General features: G+C 36.6%; 1 protein-coding gene across 4 annotated transcripts in view; it reads left to right on the top strand.

Moving 5' to 3' along the window:
• ADCY8 (adenylate cyclase 8) overlaps window positions 1-19,420 on the top strand; it is a 125,871-nt gene that overhangs the window by 82,388 nt on the left and 24,063 nt on the right. For 3 of the 4 annotated variants that reach the window (XM_021388122.1, XM_021388124.1, XM_021388125.1), the window contains exons 8-10: window positions 4,453-4,650; window positions 10,903-11,003; window positions 16,686-16,887. In XM_021388122.1, coding sequence (XP_021243797.1) covers window positions 4,453-4,650; window positions 10,903-11,003; window positions 16,686-16,887 — 501 coding nt within the window. The remainder of the gene's footprint in view (window positions 1-4,452; window positions 4,651-10,902; window positions 11,004-16,685; window positions 16,888-19,420) is intronic. The other variant, XM_021388123.1, reaches the window with a different exon arrangement.

Raw genomic sequence — 19,420 nt, 5'->3', positions numbered from 1 at the left:
AAAGTAACTTTTTTTTCCAGAGATATGTCAGCCTTAAACAAAGATAAGCGTTCAGTAGAAGTCACTGGTAGAAGTAGATGCTGAGAATCCAAATAACAGCAACACAACAATGTCACTCCATGTGTCTGAATATTTACTGACACTACTTAAAAGAATTCTTTACCTGCTATAAGTTACAATAAAATCTGAGTAACCCTGCTCATTTGCAGCTGTAGTTGTAGTTATCTAGGAAGAATATGATATGGCAGACTCCCTTTTGGGCTCTCTTGCCCAAATTCAAATTCACTGCAATGCATATTCTTTACCTCAACTTCATTTTGCATGGGCAGCCTAAGTCAATGAAGTGAAGGTGTCTTGATGTGAGTGAGGAACAGAATAACCACTGTTTATGTACAGAATCACAGATATTAATAAAAGCTGTAAGAGTCTATGAAACAGTTACACCTTAGCTCTGGTTTTGAGGTAAGCTAAGGATACAAGGGTTTACTCTGAAATTCAACTCATGCTTAACATGGAGGGAAATTTCTGTTATTGAGGCAGGTGTTTGGGTTTCCTTTCTAATGCAAAGAAAATCAGAGAGAAGTTATTCTATGTTAAGAGCATGGATTTGGATCTTTTTCTGCACCTTACAGAGGAAGTAGCTAAAAGCAAAATATGGTGATCAGATGTCAGTCTGGAGGCCACAATGAGACTGTAATGATATGAATTAGACAAAAGTGAATTCTCTGTCTATGTCTTGGGTAAGCGTATTATAGTGATGACTTAGCAATTATAAAAAAAAACAACTATATTTAAAACAGTGCTCAGACAGCAAACAGGTATAAACAGCAGGATGGAATTTGGTTCAAAACCAAGGCACCTACACTTGTATCTACTGACCTTCTCAGGTGTTAACCTCCTACAGAGCTCAGTTCCTAAATATAAGTGTCTAATATTATATGTGGTGTTCCATGATGTCTGAGAAACCCGTATGCCCAGGGACCTATGAAAGACCTTTGGTCATCTGGACTATCTGCTAAAACCACGCAAGAGACTTGGTGATGTCTCATATACTGCGAATTACCCATGCTGAAAAAACTGAATGTTCCAACTAGTGGACTGTATCAGCAGATAACTAGGCTTCGCCATGCTGAATAGAAGCTTCATACAATTTCTTAACTGTGGCTATCTATTGTAATTTGAGATATCTTAGCAAACCCCAGCTGGTCTCCAACTGGACCAATAGTGCATGGGGCTTCTGTAAGTCCTATGTTACATCTCTTAGCTCTAGATATCTTTCCAGGATGCCGTAAGGCATCTTAGCTGACGACAACAGCACATGATTGACCAATTGAAAGTATCCAGAGCATGTATTGTCAGTAATAGACGCTGAAACACTGAACACCAGTGGGGAGTGGTTGACACATCAGAAGGGTGAGATGCCATCCAGACAGACCTAGACAGGTTTGAGCAGTGGGCCCAGGTGAAACTCATGAGATTCAACAAATCAAAGTGCAAGGTCTTGCATTGGGGTCAAGACAACCCTCACTACTAATACAAGCTGGGAGATGAAAGGATTGAGTGCAGCCTTGCCAAAAAAGACCTGGGCATACTGGTGGACGGGAAGCTGGACATGAGCCAGCAATGTGCCCTCGCAGCCCAGAAAGCCAACCATATTCTGGGCTGCATCAAAAGAAGCATGGACAGCAGGTCAAGGGAGGGGATCTTGCCCCTCTACTCTGCAGTGGTGAGGCCTCACCTGAAGTACTGTGTCCAGATGTGGAGTCCTCAGTACAGGAGAGACATGGAGCTATTGGAGCACATCTAGAGGAGGGCCACAAGAATGATCCAAGGGATGGAACATCTATCCTACGAGCACAGGCTGAGAGAGCTGGGGCTTTTCAGCCTGTAAAAAGAAGTCTGTGAGGTGACCTGAGAGCAGCCTTTCAATATCTAATGAGGAGCTATAGGAAAGAAGGGGGCAGACTCTTTAGCAGGGTCTGTGGTGATAGAACAAGGGGAAATGGTTTCAAGCTTAAAGGGGGTAGATTTATGTTAGATACAAGGAAAAAGTCTTCTACAGTGAGGGTAGTGAGGCACTGGAACAGGTTGCCCAGGGATGTGGTGGATGCTCCATCCCTAGAGACTTTCAAGGTGAGGCTGGACCAGGCCTTGGGCAACCTAATCTAGCTGTAGATGTCCCTGTTCATTGCAGGGGAGTTGGACTAGGTGGCCTTTAAAGGTCCGTTCCAACTCTAAGGATTCTTTGACTCTATGATTCTATGAATTTTACTTATGTATCTTCTTCCTGAACAAAATCCTACCTATACCCTGTCTTTTTAAACAGATAAGCTTGTATTTCCCTATTTCCTTGGAAGATCTGGTGTTTGATAAATGAAGAAAAACAAATGTAAAGCTTTCCAAGAGTTTTATAAATATCACTGATTACAAATGTTCCTTCTTGCTGAAGTCAGGTTGATTGGTCTTGTTACGTGAAAGCTTTATATGCTACTTTTTAAAAAATGTCTGTAAAATATTTATAATGTTGGGTGGATTTTTCTGTTTGTTTGCTTGCTTTTAATTCTTTCTATTTTTTATATTCAGATTCAAGTTTAGCATGGCTTTTGTCTAAAAGATCCTTGTATATGTCCCTGTATTGAATTTAATAGCTATTGTCAGTATCAGGAAGGCTCAGAAGACCATTGAACCAAACTTTCTTTATGTAGGCAAAACAGGATCTTAATAATACAAAATGGAGAAGGGGGGATACAGAGTCAAAATATGGTTAGAACATCTACTTGGCCAATAATTTGCATCATATTTTCTGTATTAGTAATAGTATTTACTAGGAAGCAATTGTCTTAAGTGTGTGTGCAAGTGTAAGGGAGAGACCTTGCTAAACTCAGATATGAATTTTCTTGTTTTTCTCTGAAAATAAATACAGTTTCAGACTCCATTTGTGCACCAATACTAATGCCTGTTGCCATACTCTTGACATTATGGCACATCTATCCATCACAAAATTTTAAACCAGTTCATACATTCAGCAGAAGGATGGTTCTTCACATTAATCAAATTCTAAAATGCAACTTGAAGAAAACATAGTCACTTTCTAGAATGAATTGAGATCATTCCCTTTGTGTGAATAAAACATAATACTCAACTAAAATATTAAGGACCTTCTCCATCCTCACTTTACATGGAGATATCAGTTAGTTCCAACGCATTAATGCACACAACAGGATCTAATGTGATCTTGTCCTTTAACAGTGGCTTCAATCTCTCTTGTGAGATTTCATCCCCATGAACTGATAATAACTTTCTTGTAATGTCCAGTTTAAAAGAGATAGAAATACCTAAACTAAAACAGTGCCATAATGTGTAATGATATAGTACTGAGTCAGTGGATTATTTCCCTGGGATTTTGCTCTAACCTTAGTGCTACCAGCTTAACTCCAAGACTAATATATCTGAAACATTAGTATGAAAAGATAAAACTTTTTTTCTCAAAAAATTTTTTTCTAAAGCAAAAGCATATTTCTTGTTCATAGCTCCTGTCTTATGCTGTGATGTATGAAGGTTTATATCCTTTAAATTCATTAACATTTCTTAATGCTTGGGAGTATCACAGGTAATAGACTTTGTTTTCCCATTTAGCCTGCTCTTACATGTGGTTTGTGTCATGAAATCATAACATAAAAATAGATGAAGTTATTTTTATGAAAACAAACTCTACCTCTTTCCTGAAGGTGAAATATCTTTTGTACTATCTTGACGTGCTTTTGTTTACAAAGCTGTGCAAGAGACTTTTCATTATTTTTCTTTTTATTTGTCAATGAAATATAAAAGGGATAAAGCAAACAGGATCATATTTTTAAAATAATGTCAATTGCATTTACATTAAAACATATAGCTTAACTGTAATCTTGACTGGCTGAAATATATCAGTAGTGAAGAAGAGCATATTATCTGAAAACCCAAGCTGAAGTAATCAGAAATGCCACCTTCTTTACTTCTGCCTAGTTGATCTGTTCCTTAACTACACACATCCAGTAACTCTAAGATTAAGAAAAATGTTATTATCCTCATTTTATTTGTGACTTCTGTTTCTGTAGCTTCCATTTTGTGTTGCGAGAGCACACCATTGACGTAGATACCATGTTGTGATTTTGGTGTGTGCTCTCCTCATTCATGCTCTAATAATTACGTAACAGAATCTAGAAAGGAAATTGTATTCCTAGCATTCAGCACAGCAACAAACCTCCTAGTCTGTATAAAACAGGACATTAAAGCACTCCCCGTAATGTGCTGTATGTGTTTAGTGGAACAGACTTATTTTACAATTCTATAGATTTCACTGAATAAATTGCATGGAATGCTGTAATGGTTTGCAATGCAACATGATCTAAAACATTGCATTTTTAACCCAAGGGGACCAGCAGGTTTATTCTGTTTGCATGTGCTTTCCCCTAGACTCTGGCTGCCCTAACAAGAAATTCAATAAATCTGCTTCCAAACCATCTTGCACAAGCTTTGCATGTCCAGTCTGGGCCTGAGGAAATTAACAAGCGAATAGAGCACACCATCGACTTACGGAGTGGCGATAAATTGAGAAGAGAGCATATCAAGCCTTTTTCACTGATGTTTAAAGACTCCAGCCTGGAGCATAAGGTAGCTGGGTCTTGGTAGCTGCGTTATTTGCTACTCAAATTGTAATAAATGTCCACTGAAGTAGAGAAGATCTAGGTTCTAGCTTGCATTGTTTCTGTTCTGGTTTTGTTCTTTTTTATTTTGTTTCAGTTTTCAGAAGGTGGGGCTGAGCTAGAGGCCATAATGGGCAATGTCATGATGCAGGTGTTACAGTGCTACAATGATCACATTTAATTATTGGAAAATGCCTACACTGAGCAAACTCTGCTTCTGAAAACAACAAAAGCCATTTGCTGAGTTTCATTGCTGCCTTGTACAAGCACTTTCCTATCACATGACAAATTCTTTGGCACAAATAGCGATTGAGTTTATTAATAAATCGACACTTCTTTTCAAAATATATATATCTATATTTACATAGATACGTGCCTTTCATTTACTGGTAGAATCTATCTGATCTTCACTAGTCATCTGCTATGTTTATTTCGAGTCAAAATTAGTCTGTCAGCTCTTTGTGGCAAACATCCCTCTTTAAAATCTGCTTTTAAAAGGTAGATATTGTTCCTGGTTTTGCTGCTTCTCAGCAGCAGTATGATCCCACTAATTTCTGTTTCAATCCATTCACATATAAGTATTAAGTTAAAAAGGGCAAGACAGTGGGAGAACTTTGAATGCAGAATGACAACACAGAGTGGGATGGGAAAGGTACTGTGTATATTTCAGGTGATTTTATTGACTTTCATGCTATTGAAATGCAGCAGTGGCAGGTCTGTGTTACGATGTGCATTTAGACTAAAAAGAAAAGAAAAAATATTTAATTGCACATATGGAGACCTGCTTCATTATCATCATATTCCACTGGAAAACAGACTGTTTTACTAGACTTATGGGAAGCTAGTCCTCAGGTTGGGATTAATGGTGAGAGCTTCATGAAAACCAATGGAAAAGAAAAAATCTGCTTGAAATGCATTGAAGCCCTTATTTTAAAAGCAATCGTGTAGAAGGGAAAATATTTTCTTAAAAAAGGAAAAAGTTTGATTTCCTGTAAGGATATTTATGATACTGAGATGCAAGGTAGAATCCCCAAAAGACATCAAAGCTGCAGAAGAAGACATGAAGATATTTCCTTCAGTGGAGTTATCATGCAAAACTAACAGGAACCCAGATCTTATGAACAGTGAAATAAAAGGCTGCAGCTGAAATCCCACTCCTCTTAGCAGGACAAAAAAATGTCAGTAATGAAAAACTTCACACTTACTTCTGGATGACAAAAAGTCTATAAACGTTTTTATCAGTTTTGATAGTTTTCTTCTCAGTGTAATACAAGTGGTGTAAGACACCAACATACATTGCAAAGGTTGGAAAATTGTGCTTTCATTCAGTATTTCTTTAGGTGCCTGGACCAAACAGGAAGTGCAAGAAAATAAACACAATTCCTTTCTGTAAAGTGGACTGAAACCTCTAAAGTAGGTTGTTTTTTAGCACAGCATGGGAATATATTTTTTTTAAATGTCAACTCTTCTATTTGCTCTCATTCATCCACCTCCAACAGTTGGAGAGTTGCCAGCCAGGAACCTTCTTGTTTGTGTTGAGTGTGCAAAGACACCATGGGCATGCTCAAAGAAGGATGCGGAAAGCACCAGGAAGCAAAGGGATTATGTGGATTAAGGAATTATGAATTACAACGTACTCTACATTATAGGCAGATGCACTGTCTTGTAGGGCAATGTGGAAAACATCTTTCTCTTTCTTCATAGTTAGCCAGGGCATTAATTACAGATGCTTTAGTGGTGAAAAACTTAGTTCACCATTTAGTGCTGGCTTTAGTATTAAACTATAATATGCAGGTAATCATGAAAAAAAAATACTAGGAGAAACGTTATCTTGCGGAAGGTAGCTATTTTCTCCATGTTGTTTTATATTACTATCACTTCTTCCTTTTCTCCTCCTGCCCATTCAGGAAACAAAACAAAAAACTCAGATTAGAAGCCCTCCCCATCTTCTCCCCACCTCTAACCTTTCAGTCTGGAATTATGCTTTCTTCTAGTCACTGACATTTTTCAGCTGCTTACCATGACCTTCTACATCAGCATCTTGAGCTGTTCCCTGCAGAGCTGCTGAGCAAATAGACAGAATTAAGTCTGTTGGTCTCCCATCTCACACTGCTGTTTCCATTTGCTGCCAGTTACTTTCAGTTCAGCACAATGGCAGCTGTAAGTCAGGTAACTTTGAAATAAAGGAGCTTCTCTTATGTAAAATATTGCACCCTCACATTTAGCCATCACACTTCCACGTAGCACTGGTACTTGCCTGAAACTTACTTATTTTACTTATAAATACCTCTCACCACAGACTTCACAGCTATTCAGTACATAGAACAGCCAGTACCCATAGCTGATCTTACAATCAAGCACTGTTACAGGAACAGGGTTCAAACAGAATTGTGTTAATGCTCTGTACCTGAAACCATAGAGAAGTGAGTGACCATACGAACAATAATCTGTATTTCTTCCTCCTGCATTAGTAACAGGACTGCCATGCGCTGTGATCATAAATCTTTTCCAGTGGCTTGAATGGATCTCAGATGTCGTGCTGAACTTCTAGTTTTTTCAACTGTCTGTGTTGCTGGATTTTTTTTTTATTTTATTTTTTTTTGTGTGTGTGTGTGTTGTTGATTTGGTTTTATTATTATTCACTGTAAAGAGATTGCAGACAGCAGATTTACCGTAGTACCGGAAGTGCTGAGTTACTTCTTTTGAGGCTTCATAAGGTAAAAAATGTCTGGAAACAGCATGCCTATACTAGTATGGGAGCGAGTGCAGGTTCCAGTTTGCAATAGTTTAACTGATTGATATATCACAGCAATTTAAGTCGGTGGTACATCTTAACACTCCTCTCTTATCTCCTTGCACTTATGTCTTTTTTGCTGATAGCATAAATGTAGATTCCACAGCAAGCAGCAATGATTACATTACTGACTGGATTACATTACTGACTGGGTTATCTCCCTGTTGCAATACGTGTATTTCCACATTAATTTTGTAAGAATACATCTTTCAGAGATTTTGTGCAAGATCTTCTCGTATACTCCACAGATCCTTTCCTCAAATGGACTAGTCATTACTAACCTGCATTTTACTCATTAGCATTTGATGTCTTATTTAGAGACTAATTTACTCTCAGTTTTGCTAGAGGTTATTTTCACAAATAGGATGTAGGCAGACAGAGTGAAAAAGACATCACTGGAGACTACTTCTAATGGTAGCATGAAAGTACACTAAGGGTTTTCAAATACGTAATGGCTCATAAGGAAAATCTGATAATACTTTACATGATTTCCAAAAATTAAAAGATATCATTATGATGTTCCACCTTGATATCAATGACTTGGAAACATTAGTAATATATATTTTCAGAGAGAATAAGTAATAGTAATGGCGTACTGTGATTTGCTTTCTGGTAGGATTTTTGTTAAGGAAAGTTTCCAGTATAAAGATTTGTATAAACATATCTTAGGCCTTTCTGTGTATTTGTATTACTATCATAAACCAGTCTGGGCTAAGAGTTGAAGAGTCTGTGTATTTTCTGTGAGGTGAGCACACAGAAAACATCAAAAAGGCTTTCTCAGTACAGTTTTTCTTATGTCAAAATTATACCTAAATATCTGAGTTCCTAAATATCTGAATTTCTCAGTATCAGAAGCTCAGGTGGCTGAGAACTTCAATGACTATGAAGCAAATCTCTCCCTTCTTGTATCATGTATCCTTGCAGAGATTAGCTACACATCTTTCCTTCAACCCAGAAACTTCCAGTTGCTTCCCAGGGATCAGTGCAAGAAACACTTGGCAAGTTCTGAGCCTCTTGGTCATCTTCTTTTCTGTTATTGATCATCAGTAGGGTCTGTATCTACTCTTTGGTCTCCTCGGAAGTTCATCCATCTCTTCCCCTGCCTTGAATTTCCATCTTCTGTCCCTGCTCAGCAGAAGCTACAGAAGATTTTCCATTGCTCTGGGAGAAAAACTAAAAATAAAACCACTGTCTTCCCTTTCATCTAGAAGATCAGCAGTGAACATAGCACCAACCATCTTCCTTTCCAGTGCACAAAAACTCTAGGTGAACATGTGAAGACCATGGCATGTCGAGCACCACCTCCTTCCAAGGAGCCCTAGGAAAAGCTGAGAGGTGGGGAATGTGCACCATTACTCAATGGAGGAACCTTGGCCTTTCTTATTTGAGCTAAATTTTAGCTAGCTGGATGGACGTAGCTAAACAGTGCCACCCAACAGTTCAGAGCTCCAGGCAAAGGGCTCAAGTCCCAGGGGAAGCATGATGAGTCTCTTCTGCACCATGATCAAGTCACGCCAGTGCATGTTAGGTCTGTGGGACATTGTAACTACAATTTTTTTAGGTCTCATCATGATTATTCCTGCCACACCAGCTGGCCACATGCCTCCCCATACTTCTGGAAGAGCCTTGAGACTTAATCTATCCTTCTCCAAGCCATTAAGGGATTGGCTGCTAGAAAAGTGCTATGTTCATCATCAGCGTTGGTACTGCCTTAGAGAAACTAACAATTTCTCATCACAGCACTCTTACTGATTAGAAAACAGCATTCATGCTTTTGACATAATGCTTGACACAGCAGGCAATTCCATGTTTGTATTTCATTCAATTCATTGTCTATAATTTCCCTAGGGAATAACTGGAATTTCCAATTTCCTGTTATATTTTAAGACACGTGTCTTTTGTGCCACCAAAAAAAAAAAAAAAAAAAAAAATCCACCCGTGTTGTCCATTATTTAAGCATACTGATGCAGTTCTCTTTCCCTGCAAATGAAATAGAGGTCAGTACCTCTGTGCTTTCAGCAGCAAAATGAAATGGAGTTGTCTGTGAGCACCATCAAAAATCATGTCAAAGTGTTGCTGCTTCTGACAACAGCATATACAGGGTATAATCATGGCAGAGGAAGATCCAGAATGAAAGGCACCGACAAATAAACACATCACTTACTCAAAGTGAATGGGAGCAGAGAACGGAGAAGCCTTTCTCCTAGTTTCAGAATCTTGAGTCTATCCATATAGATGTAGATGCTCCTGTTCATTGCAGGGGAGTTGGACTAGATGACCTTTAAATGTCTCTTCCAACTCAAATGATTCTGTGATTCCACGATTCTATGAAATAATGTTTATAGCCTAAATCTTGAAAGGATCTTCATTCAAAAGCAGTTTAGTAGTAAAATGCAGTAGTTTATAGCTGAGCTCTTTCAGTGCATGTTCGTGACACAGTTCATTTTTCTCAATTATAACACTTTCTGGGCATTTATAACCACAATTTGCCTTATTTCCAAACTCCTGAAGAAAGATGCTCATAGGTGGTATTTTTTTGACTCTTCTTCTGCACGTGTAACTGTCAGCTAGTGTAAAACAGCAAGAGATTAAATAAAATGGAGATATTGTTCCGAGAAAGTAAAATGGCTGGAGCAAGCTCCTATGGAAGGAGATTTTATAAGCTGGAGAAAATGTAGTATCATCACTCTGGGATAAATACATCTTAGGACTAATCTTCATCTACTATAAATGATTAGAGTTTTGTTGAATTAGTGTTGTTTAATACCAGCTGAGGATTCAGGCAACATTTCCACTTAAACTGATCCACTGATGTATCTGTTACTCCATTTCTTGGTAACCCCCATAGAATGGATCCTGCTGGTATATTCAGTGGTCTGATATGCTGGACAAATACTTTTGCAATAAATTATAATAATAATGCACTTCAAATGATCCTTTACACAATAATACCCTCATTTTCTCCATGGAGAACGCCAACATTGATATGTTCCTATATAGCCTCTGGGTATGTTCATATGTAGAGATAATGACCCACATCCAAGTCACAAAATGTCCAAAACTGAGGGTTTTTTTGTTGGTTTTTTTTTTTTTTAAGTAAAAAAGAAAACAGAATGTCATAAATCTGTCAAGCACAGAGACACCTCTGTAATACAATTCATGCAGACAGTCACAGCTGACTTTAGTGTTTGCCTTCAGGTGGGGGTGAATTCCTTTGGCAAAGCAATTATGTTTTTAACACTCCACACAGCAGTGCAAGCCTCTAATACACATTTGTTCTTTTAATGCAGGTGTATTGGAAAAAGAGACAGTCAATAAAGCAACTTCATAGTGAAAATCAAAATTAGAGACTTCTCTTGATAATCTTTATGAAATCACTACATGAGCTAACAACTAATTTACCTTTTTTTATTATTATTATTCCAGTATTCTCAAATGCGGGATGAAGTATTCAAATCAAACTTGGTATGCGCATTTATTGTTCTCGTATTCATCACTGCTATCCAAAGCTTACTTCCTTCTTCCAGGTAAATACAGAGATACATTGCTATATATCTGAAAGCACTCTTGGGATAACCAAACTGTGGGATAACATTTCTATATGTGAAATGAGTCAATAAATTTTGTTTGTTCCTGAAACTCTTTGAAAATATTTTTGACCTTCCCCTCCTACCCTTTGTTATCTACTTTTGTATCATATCATCTGAAGCTTCTCATTTTTATGTGAATCTACTGATTGTATTGTAATATATGGATTATATTGTTCAGTTTTCAAGAAGAACCCCCACTGAGATAAGTTTGAACTTTGGCTTACAAAAGTTCGGCACAGTATGGTCTGCTGCTTTTAGTTCAGTGTTCATAATCCAGAATCTTGCTTCTTTGCTAACTTACTGATAATCACCTTGGGAATCAGTGATTGCTTTGTTTTTGTTTCTTACATGCTGCATAAAAAAGTAGCATTGCTGTACTGTATTATGATACATACTACCCAGCTGAGGAAAGCAATATTCTTCCCTTATAAAGCAACAGCAATAGGTGATCTGGTGGACCTTCTCCCACATCTGCTTCTACCTGGGTCTGACCAAACAACAGGTTCCTAACAAAGTGAAGAAACTGTGACATAGCTGTAAACTCTATGCTGATGTGTGTAACATAGTCAAACTCACTAAGTATCATTTTTATCTACTATTCAACAAAATATACCTCTAATCTCATTTGTGTTTTAGCAGAGAAAGTACTAAAATGGATGTGTCTAGAAAATCATAATTCTCAAGTGGTTTCTACCACTCAGATGAAACTTAGTCTATGTGTTCCTGGAGAATAACTTTGAAAATACAGTATTTGTATATGAAATATGAAGCTTATGTTACATTAATGTAGCAATATCTCTTGGATCATCCCTGGAAGATCTGGTTCACCACATTTATGTCTCAGAATAACCAAATTGTGGTTAGACACAAACAACTGCACACTCTATGTGTTTCATAGTTGTTCTTAGATAACAAAATACCCAGAGTAGTATCTGACCTTGCATTGTTCCTTTTGTGCTATAGTGTTCTAATACTAGTAAGTTTGCTTGTCTGAAGTCCTTCTCACAAAGTACATTAAAAATGCTTTACTCCTTGTAGCTGTTACTTTTATGTTTTTTTCAATATGTATAAGAAGATTTATGGCTCTTATTAATGGAACCCATTTTCCAAGATTATTTCTGCTGCTATATCAATCACTGCAATAATAGCAAAAATACATGACATTTCTTCTATGTGCACAGATTTATCTCTCTTAATTCTCGTGAGGGTATCTGGTGCCACTGGAGTTAATGGAGACAGAGTCACGCAGCCACCATGCCTGCAACTGTCTCACATTCTGGTTTCCCATATTGCATGGTACTGTTGTGTTTCCTCCAGCATGTCAGAGATTCTTTGCAGATCTTTTTTAACTGAAAGTTAAATGGGCTTTAAATTATAAGTAAATGGAAATAAAGTTTAGATAGTTCCTATGAGATAAGATCAGCAGAGTTTTTTTAAGTAAAATCTTGGAATGTTGGCCTCAGGAATGCTCTTAAATGTTGATTGTTAGAAGCTGGGAAGATATCTGGGGAAAGAGTATTTACCATTATCCCTTTTGAGAAACATTTGAATAAGTGCACAGATACTTTATGGCTGTTCTTATGTTCTTTCAGGAGCTGAATACCACTATAAAGATTTAAGAAGGCAAATTTTGGTCTTCCATTTGCAATTTTTTATATTCTGCTTCAAAATCTTTTTCAGTATTAACAAAACATGGCTTTTAAATGAAGACTAGTCAATAGCTGAGCAACACTAAAATAGCAGGTTTTGAGTAAACTTGCTGAGCACATGAAGAAAGTATTTACTAAGTTAGGCAGAATTTTTTTCAGAAAATCCTACATACTTACGTTTATATCTCTAGTAGATATCAGAGAAGTAAACTACCCTATGGGAGTAACAAGGACATAATTTCCAAGGAATAGCTTTCAAACTGTGTAATTCACACTCCTCATGGTAATTTACCCATTTCCTAACAACACAATTAAGTGCCTTTCAATGAATGCTTCAATGCTCTGTTGAACAGGGATGGAATTATGTATTTGCCTAAATACATTAGAATATTTTATGAGCTGAGTCTTTTGGGAATTTTTTGAAACAGTGAAAGAAAACATTATTTAAATCATCATGAAGTATCTGCAGGGACTTTTCCAGATAGTTTGCCGTGATCTGTGTGTTCAATAAGGGAATCATCTTTCTATTGTTACATCTACTTTCTATCACTATCTACTGTGTCTGGGAGTTTCTGCATTTTATCTCAATTTACATTTGTCTCCTACAGGATAAATATTGGATCAGTTCATATTTTTCCCTGACAAGAACCTCACAGAATTTAAGAATATTAGCAGTAGTTTTCATGCTTTGAAATATTGAGTCGGGGATATTATGTGACATAAATTAATGCCATATTTCTGCTGTAATTATCCTCTCTGAAGCCATTAAGTTACATTGCCAGTCTTACAGTGATCCATCTTCTCCATCTGAAAATCCTGGGAATTTGATTAATCTCCTGCAATGATCTTTCTGTATGCTCACATGGACAATAGATGATAGTAGGGCGAACTTCTGTGCTACAGTTATTTCTGACAGTTTTTCCTCATGTTATTCTTGTGAGGGGAGAAAAACAGATTTGAAACTCTTCATTTTGACATCTGCATGCTTTGTTTTACATAAATTTTCCTTCTGGCTTCGCAACTCTTTATTTCCAACTGTGCATCAGGAAGAGGGAATGCAAAAGCTCAGTTTCAAACCTTATTTGATCTTGACATTAGAGGAACTTCTGGGAAGAAAATCATTTGGCCCTGAGTTTCTTCTTCAGTGAAGAGGGTGTCTAACCCTGGTGTTCCACTTCAGAGAAAAGTTCTTTGGCAGCAACGTATGTTGCTGTTGTTCCTGTTCCTCTAACCTCCCTATATTTTCTGCTGAACTTCATCTTATCAATATGCCGTCAATATAATCTTAACAGAGATACTAGACTGACCCTTTGGAGGTCTTAGATGTGAGGAGTTTAATTTTGTTTTCATCTTAAGACTTAGACAAGAGAGAAACACATCAACATTCAGTTGTATAGGCACAACAGAAGAATGGTCATTCTTTACATATTTAATATGAACAAAAACAAGGCCATGTTTTCCCGGGCACCTAAGCAGGTTGTGTTGCATTTTTTGGATTCATATTCCAGATTTAGGCTCCTAGATGCTCTCTGTATGGTACTATAATGCAATAACATTTTGTCCTAAATTTAGAGTGTGGAAAATTGAAATAAGAACTCACGTTTTTTGTCCTGTGGTCTGACATCTTGAGACTTGACCCTAATCTTTTTTAAAGCTTTATTCTGGTTTCATTTAAAGCTGGGTCAGGCTAGGTCAGCAGCAATGATGGGCTACATATGCATAAATAGACAGTCTATATATATCTAAGATATAGATAGAAACTATCAGTTCCAAAGAGGATTTCAGTCATATGGCTTTGGAAAGTAGGAAGGCTATTGCAGAGTATTCCAGTGTATTAAACTGAAGGAATTCATCTCACACAATTTTTTTAACCCAGTGTCTAAACTCTGGGTTCAAAATATAGCCACTAGAGAACCAGTCAATCAGTGGATCGCAAGGTGCTTTTCAGTTGAATAAATATGAGACTTCTTTGTAGTAAGATGAATCTTATCCTAAACTTCACAGCTCTCTTGATAAGCCCTGTTGACTAATTCTCCATGACCATATTGTCCAACTTTTCCCTGTCTTTATTTTATCTCCCTTGACTCTATTGCTCTCTCTTAACTATCTTAATTTTTTGTATTTTTTTTCACAGGATAGTCTGCTGTCATGGACTGTGTATTACTTCTGAACTCTGTATATACAGTAGTAAGGGAGAAAATAGAATATTAGTGTCCATGCATTATCAGTTCCATCAAAAAAAGATTTGTCTCCCAGATTTCTGATTTCACACCCACATCCTTTTTCTGAGATTCTGTTCACGAGTGTATCCTCAGTGTATCTATGACCATATTTTATTTTATAGAAAACATCAATGGCTTCTTGTGTCTTTTCACAGACAGAAGCTGCTCTCGGCATCATCAAATAGTCTATTTGGTGTCCTTGGAACTTTCAGTGAATCCTGTGACTCTTGTCACAAAAGTTTTAGCTGCATATCATGAAATCTGTGGTCTTCCTCCAGTCTTTATTTCTTCATTATTCATTCTTCCCTTCATAATGCAGTATGTCTTCACTAGCTACATTCTTCTTTCTTTCAAAAGCAAGATTTACTTCGCTGGGACTTTTTGGGGAAGCTCCACTGTTTTCTGTACTTGTCACGTACAAACATCTGGAAAATCTTGTGGGAATGAAATGCTGAAATAAGTATAAGATAACATTGTGTACCAATAGTACATCATCAGAAGAGTTTCAAATATAATATTACTACATGGAAGCTCTCAAGGGACATTAATGTGTAATTCACCTTATTTCAGCTCATTAGAGCACAGAACTTCCATTTTCATATTTTTCATGTATCATTTAAAAATGTTTTGTAACATAACTTAGTACTACAAAAGCTATCATCATTCACATATGTATCTTATGCGTACCAGTTAATACATGTTTCTTAAGAAAAATGCTTTGCTAACTACTGCCTCCTTTTCTGTGTATTGAAATTCCACACTCCAATTCTCATTAATTTAGAGTAGGAACTGTTTTTAGAGTAGGAACTGTACATAAAAGCCATAGCTGCATTGCTGTAAGTGCGCTTTTTTTTGAGTGAAGTAAAATAATTTTCCACATTTCTCAAGTGTGTCATTTACTTGATTGACTTCATGTCCTAGATTTAAGCAAGGAAAAAAAAAAGAACAGATTTAGAAAAATATAATGAAAGATGGACTAGACAAAATTTTGTCTTTAATGGTTTATTCAAAGGAATTGAATTGTCCATTCAATGTTTGGACCACAGAACACATTTTCATCTGATTTCTATTTTAAAGGGCTTCTGTGAAAACAGTAGATCTGGATAGTGTTATTTTTGGGGGGGAAATTGATTATATCCTATTCTTAGCTGCAGTTGACTCACTATTACTTAAAATTAAGGAAATCTTGCATTTCTGTAGTTATCATATCCTGACATGTCAGAAATCAGGCTGCATCATTGTACTAGTCACTTCTGAGGTCTCAATCTACAACCAACAGTACAGAGTAATTGTAAGACTTTGTGATTTTGTGTTGTGCTGTATACAAAATCTCATTTTTCCAAACCTACTAATCTACTGCAGAGGGAACCAGTTTATATATATGTGGAGACAAAATCCTACAGTATGAATAGATTTGCTCTAAAAGCGACTTAAGAGACAACCATGTCCTGAAAGAATGAAGATTCTGATTGGTCAGACACTAGTTAGACAGACAGAGGTACTGGCAGTGATTTCCTTGGCTTATTTCTTCAACAGCAATTTCTCTGCAAGAAACAATGTGAAGCAATGGCAGACACATGGAACAAGAACAAATCTCTTCTTTCTCTGTCTTTATTTCCCTGAACTAATTGTCTCGAATTTATGACAACTGATTTTTCCTAGAGCTAACTGTTGGGACATTAATTTTTGTTAGCGGTGGTATAGTGATGAAGTTTAATGCTGGATTCTCTCTTTTTTTTTCTTCCCAGGGTGATACCAATGGTCATTCAATTTTCTATTCTGATTATGTTGCACTCCGCTCTTGTGCTAATCACCACAGCAGAGGATTACAAATGTTTACCCTTAATGCTCCGGAAAACTTGCTGCTGGATTAATGAGACCTACTTGGCCAGGAATGTCATTATATTTGCATCTATTCTGATTAATTTTCTTGGAGCCATCATAAATATTGTAAGCTTCGTAGGGAACCAGGGATTATTATACAGGAAAAAATAATTTATGAATTATTAAGCTTGCTAAAGGACTTGCTAACTAATGTGTTTATAAGCCAGCTATGATTTAAATATAAAAGGCAAAGTACCACAGCTTCAGGAAATTCAGTTTGTTGCTTAAACTATGTATTTCTGAAATATCTAATTATTTTTCCTCATAAGAATCATCTATGTTTAAAGCCCTCCTGCTAATTTCTGTTCAATATATCCACAGTTTGAGAACAATTCATTTTTTGACATTCTCCTATATTTTCTTAAAGACTATTAGTCCAAGTAATGATTGTAAATATTACATTCCTCAACTCACATTTTTCCTAAGAATTATCCTACTAAAAAATGAGAAGGGTCAACAAAACCAGCACATACCTACAGAGCACGTGACGTCGGGCCAGTAACATCATTGCAGGAGGAAAGTTAAAAATCCTAAATTCTAACCATAACTTGCCATTTGCTCATTTAGTGGTTTTAACAGACTCCTTCAGCCCAGATTCACTTTCACTGAAGCATCAAACTATGGACTCAGTCACTCGCAGATCTTTTTATAAGCAGTGCAGAAAAAAAGGTATCCCCAAAGATGTCTTTTGATCATACTGGTCCCGATAAAGAGATTTTCCTCTCTCCACTGCCCATACAGGGAATTTAGTCTAACCGGACTCCCAGTGTACATGCTTCCACTAAGACGCAGATATTACAAACCCTGAGCAAATTTTGTCAGTGTAACTGAGGAAAGGTATGTATTAAGCTTAGCTTAGCAATTGTACTTAGATAAAGATATTGCTAATTAGATACTATGGGCCTGGCTCTATTCAGTCACATAGTAAGAGTTAGGTCTGTGGAGGACATTTAACATGGAATCAAACACAGTAGAGTCCTGATTATCTGGATGTCCTCAGAAATATGAGACAGCTTTGCATGAATTAGACAGATAATCATATCACACAGCTTGTCAGGTGTTGAAGCCTGAGCCAAGAAGGAAGTAAATATCACATTAATAGATAAAAAATAACATTTTCACCAGTTTCATCTCCTATGGCACCTTTCAGTTATGATTTATCTGTGCTTTTTCATCTGAACTTTGTTCTTCATAGATGAGACCAAGAAAGCATTTAGTGACAATAAAAATAATAGCAGCTATAACAACACGACAGCAACAATAATTATTTTGTAATAATTACAATTATTATGTAATTGCAGTAATTATACTGAAATCTGATATTTCACTGATTTGTGTCATCTTTTGCTAACAAATATCAGGTCATATTATTTATATTTCTGTCATTCTTCCTTGATTGAATTTGGATTGCCAGTATGCTAGGACTCAGCACCTGTCTTGGTTCCTTTGTGATAGTCACTGACAAGAGAGTCAGTTGGAGAAAGAATGTTTTCACTGAGAAGATATAAATATGGTAAATGACAGGGCTGAAAGCTTTTTAAAGATGAGGACACTGGTACATTATAGTATAGGTCACTAAGGAGTGTTTAGAATTTAGAGTGTTTTAAATTAAATTTGAAAAATATTAGGTTTTGCTATAATGAATTTTGCTCTTGGAACAAGGTGACTACACTCAATTTGTTATGAATATTTTGATAACAAGATTTTCTGCATGGCTTGTTGTTGGTCATTTTTGAAGATAGATTGATTCTGCTGTAATTTGTGGGTTGGCTAATACAAAAACAGTCAAAGAAATGTAATTGTTTTTACTCTTATTTGAGTGGTCATCTATAAGACAAGAAAAAGTAACGCTTATTGTCATATATTCAAGTCCTCACTTCTACAAGAAACCAAACCATCTTCATAATTTCATTATTTCACATAACAAAATTTTACTATAATAATAGATTGTTTTTAACTACTTTCTGTACACCACTAAAAAAGTGAGTATCATAAGCTACTGGTTTCCATATGGTGGACTGCAACACTCTGTAGGGGTCTACGTGTACTTAAGAGCCAATAATGCAGCCCAGTCATGCAGCTATGTGCATCCATTGAGTCCAAATTCAGCCAGCTGTAGGGGAGTAAGACTTGGATGCTTTCTAATAAGAATCATAAGGTTTTGGTTTCACCAGGTGGGTTCTGTGGTTCACTACATCAATACATTCTTATACTCAAAAAAATTGAAAAGAAGTTTCTAATCCTGAATATCTTTTAAAAAGGCACCCAGGCTGGCTGTCATGGAACTCTGCCCTGCAGAGAGGTACTGCACACCTCATGAATTTGAAGAAGGTATCATTATCAGTTGTCATGCGAGGCTGCACAGACAATCTAGAAAATGCTGCTGTGCTGTAGAGATGACCAAGTTACTGAATGATAAAACAAGAGAGTTCCAAGTTCAAAATTCATTAAAATTTAATTATAAGTAGTCAGACTTCATTAAAAAAAAACTCTCTGTTAGTAAGAGGGCTAGGGGAACTAGCTTGCATATAACAAGTTGATGAAATGACCTAGTATAAACATCCAGATTGGACTAATATATGTGACAGGAAACTCCATC

This window comes from Numida meleagris, chromosome 2, assembly GCF_002078875.1.
Source record: "Numida meleagris isolate 19003 breed g44 Domestic line chromosome 2, NumMel1.0, whole genome shotgun sequence".
NCBI lineage: Eukaryota > Metazoa > Chordata > Aves > Galliformes > Numididae > Numida > Numida meleagris.
Note: the sequence above shows the minus strand (reverse complement) of the source record. Positions and strands in the feature narration are given on the sequence as shown.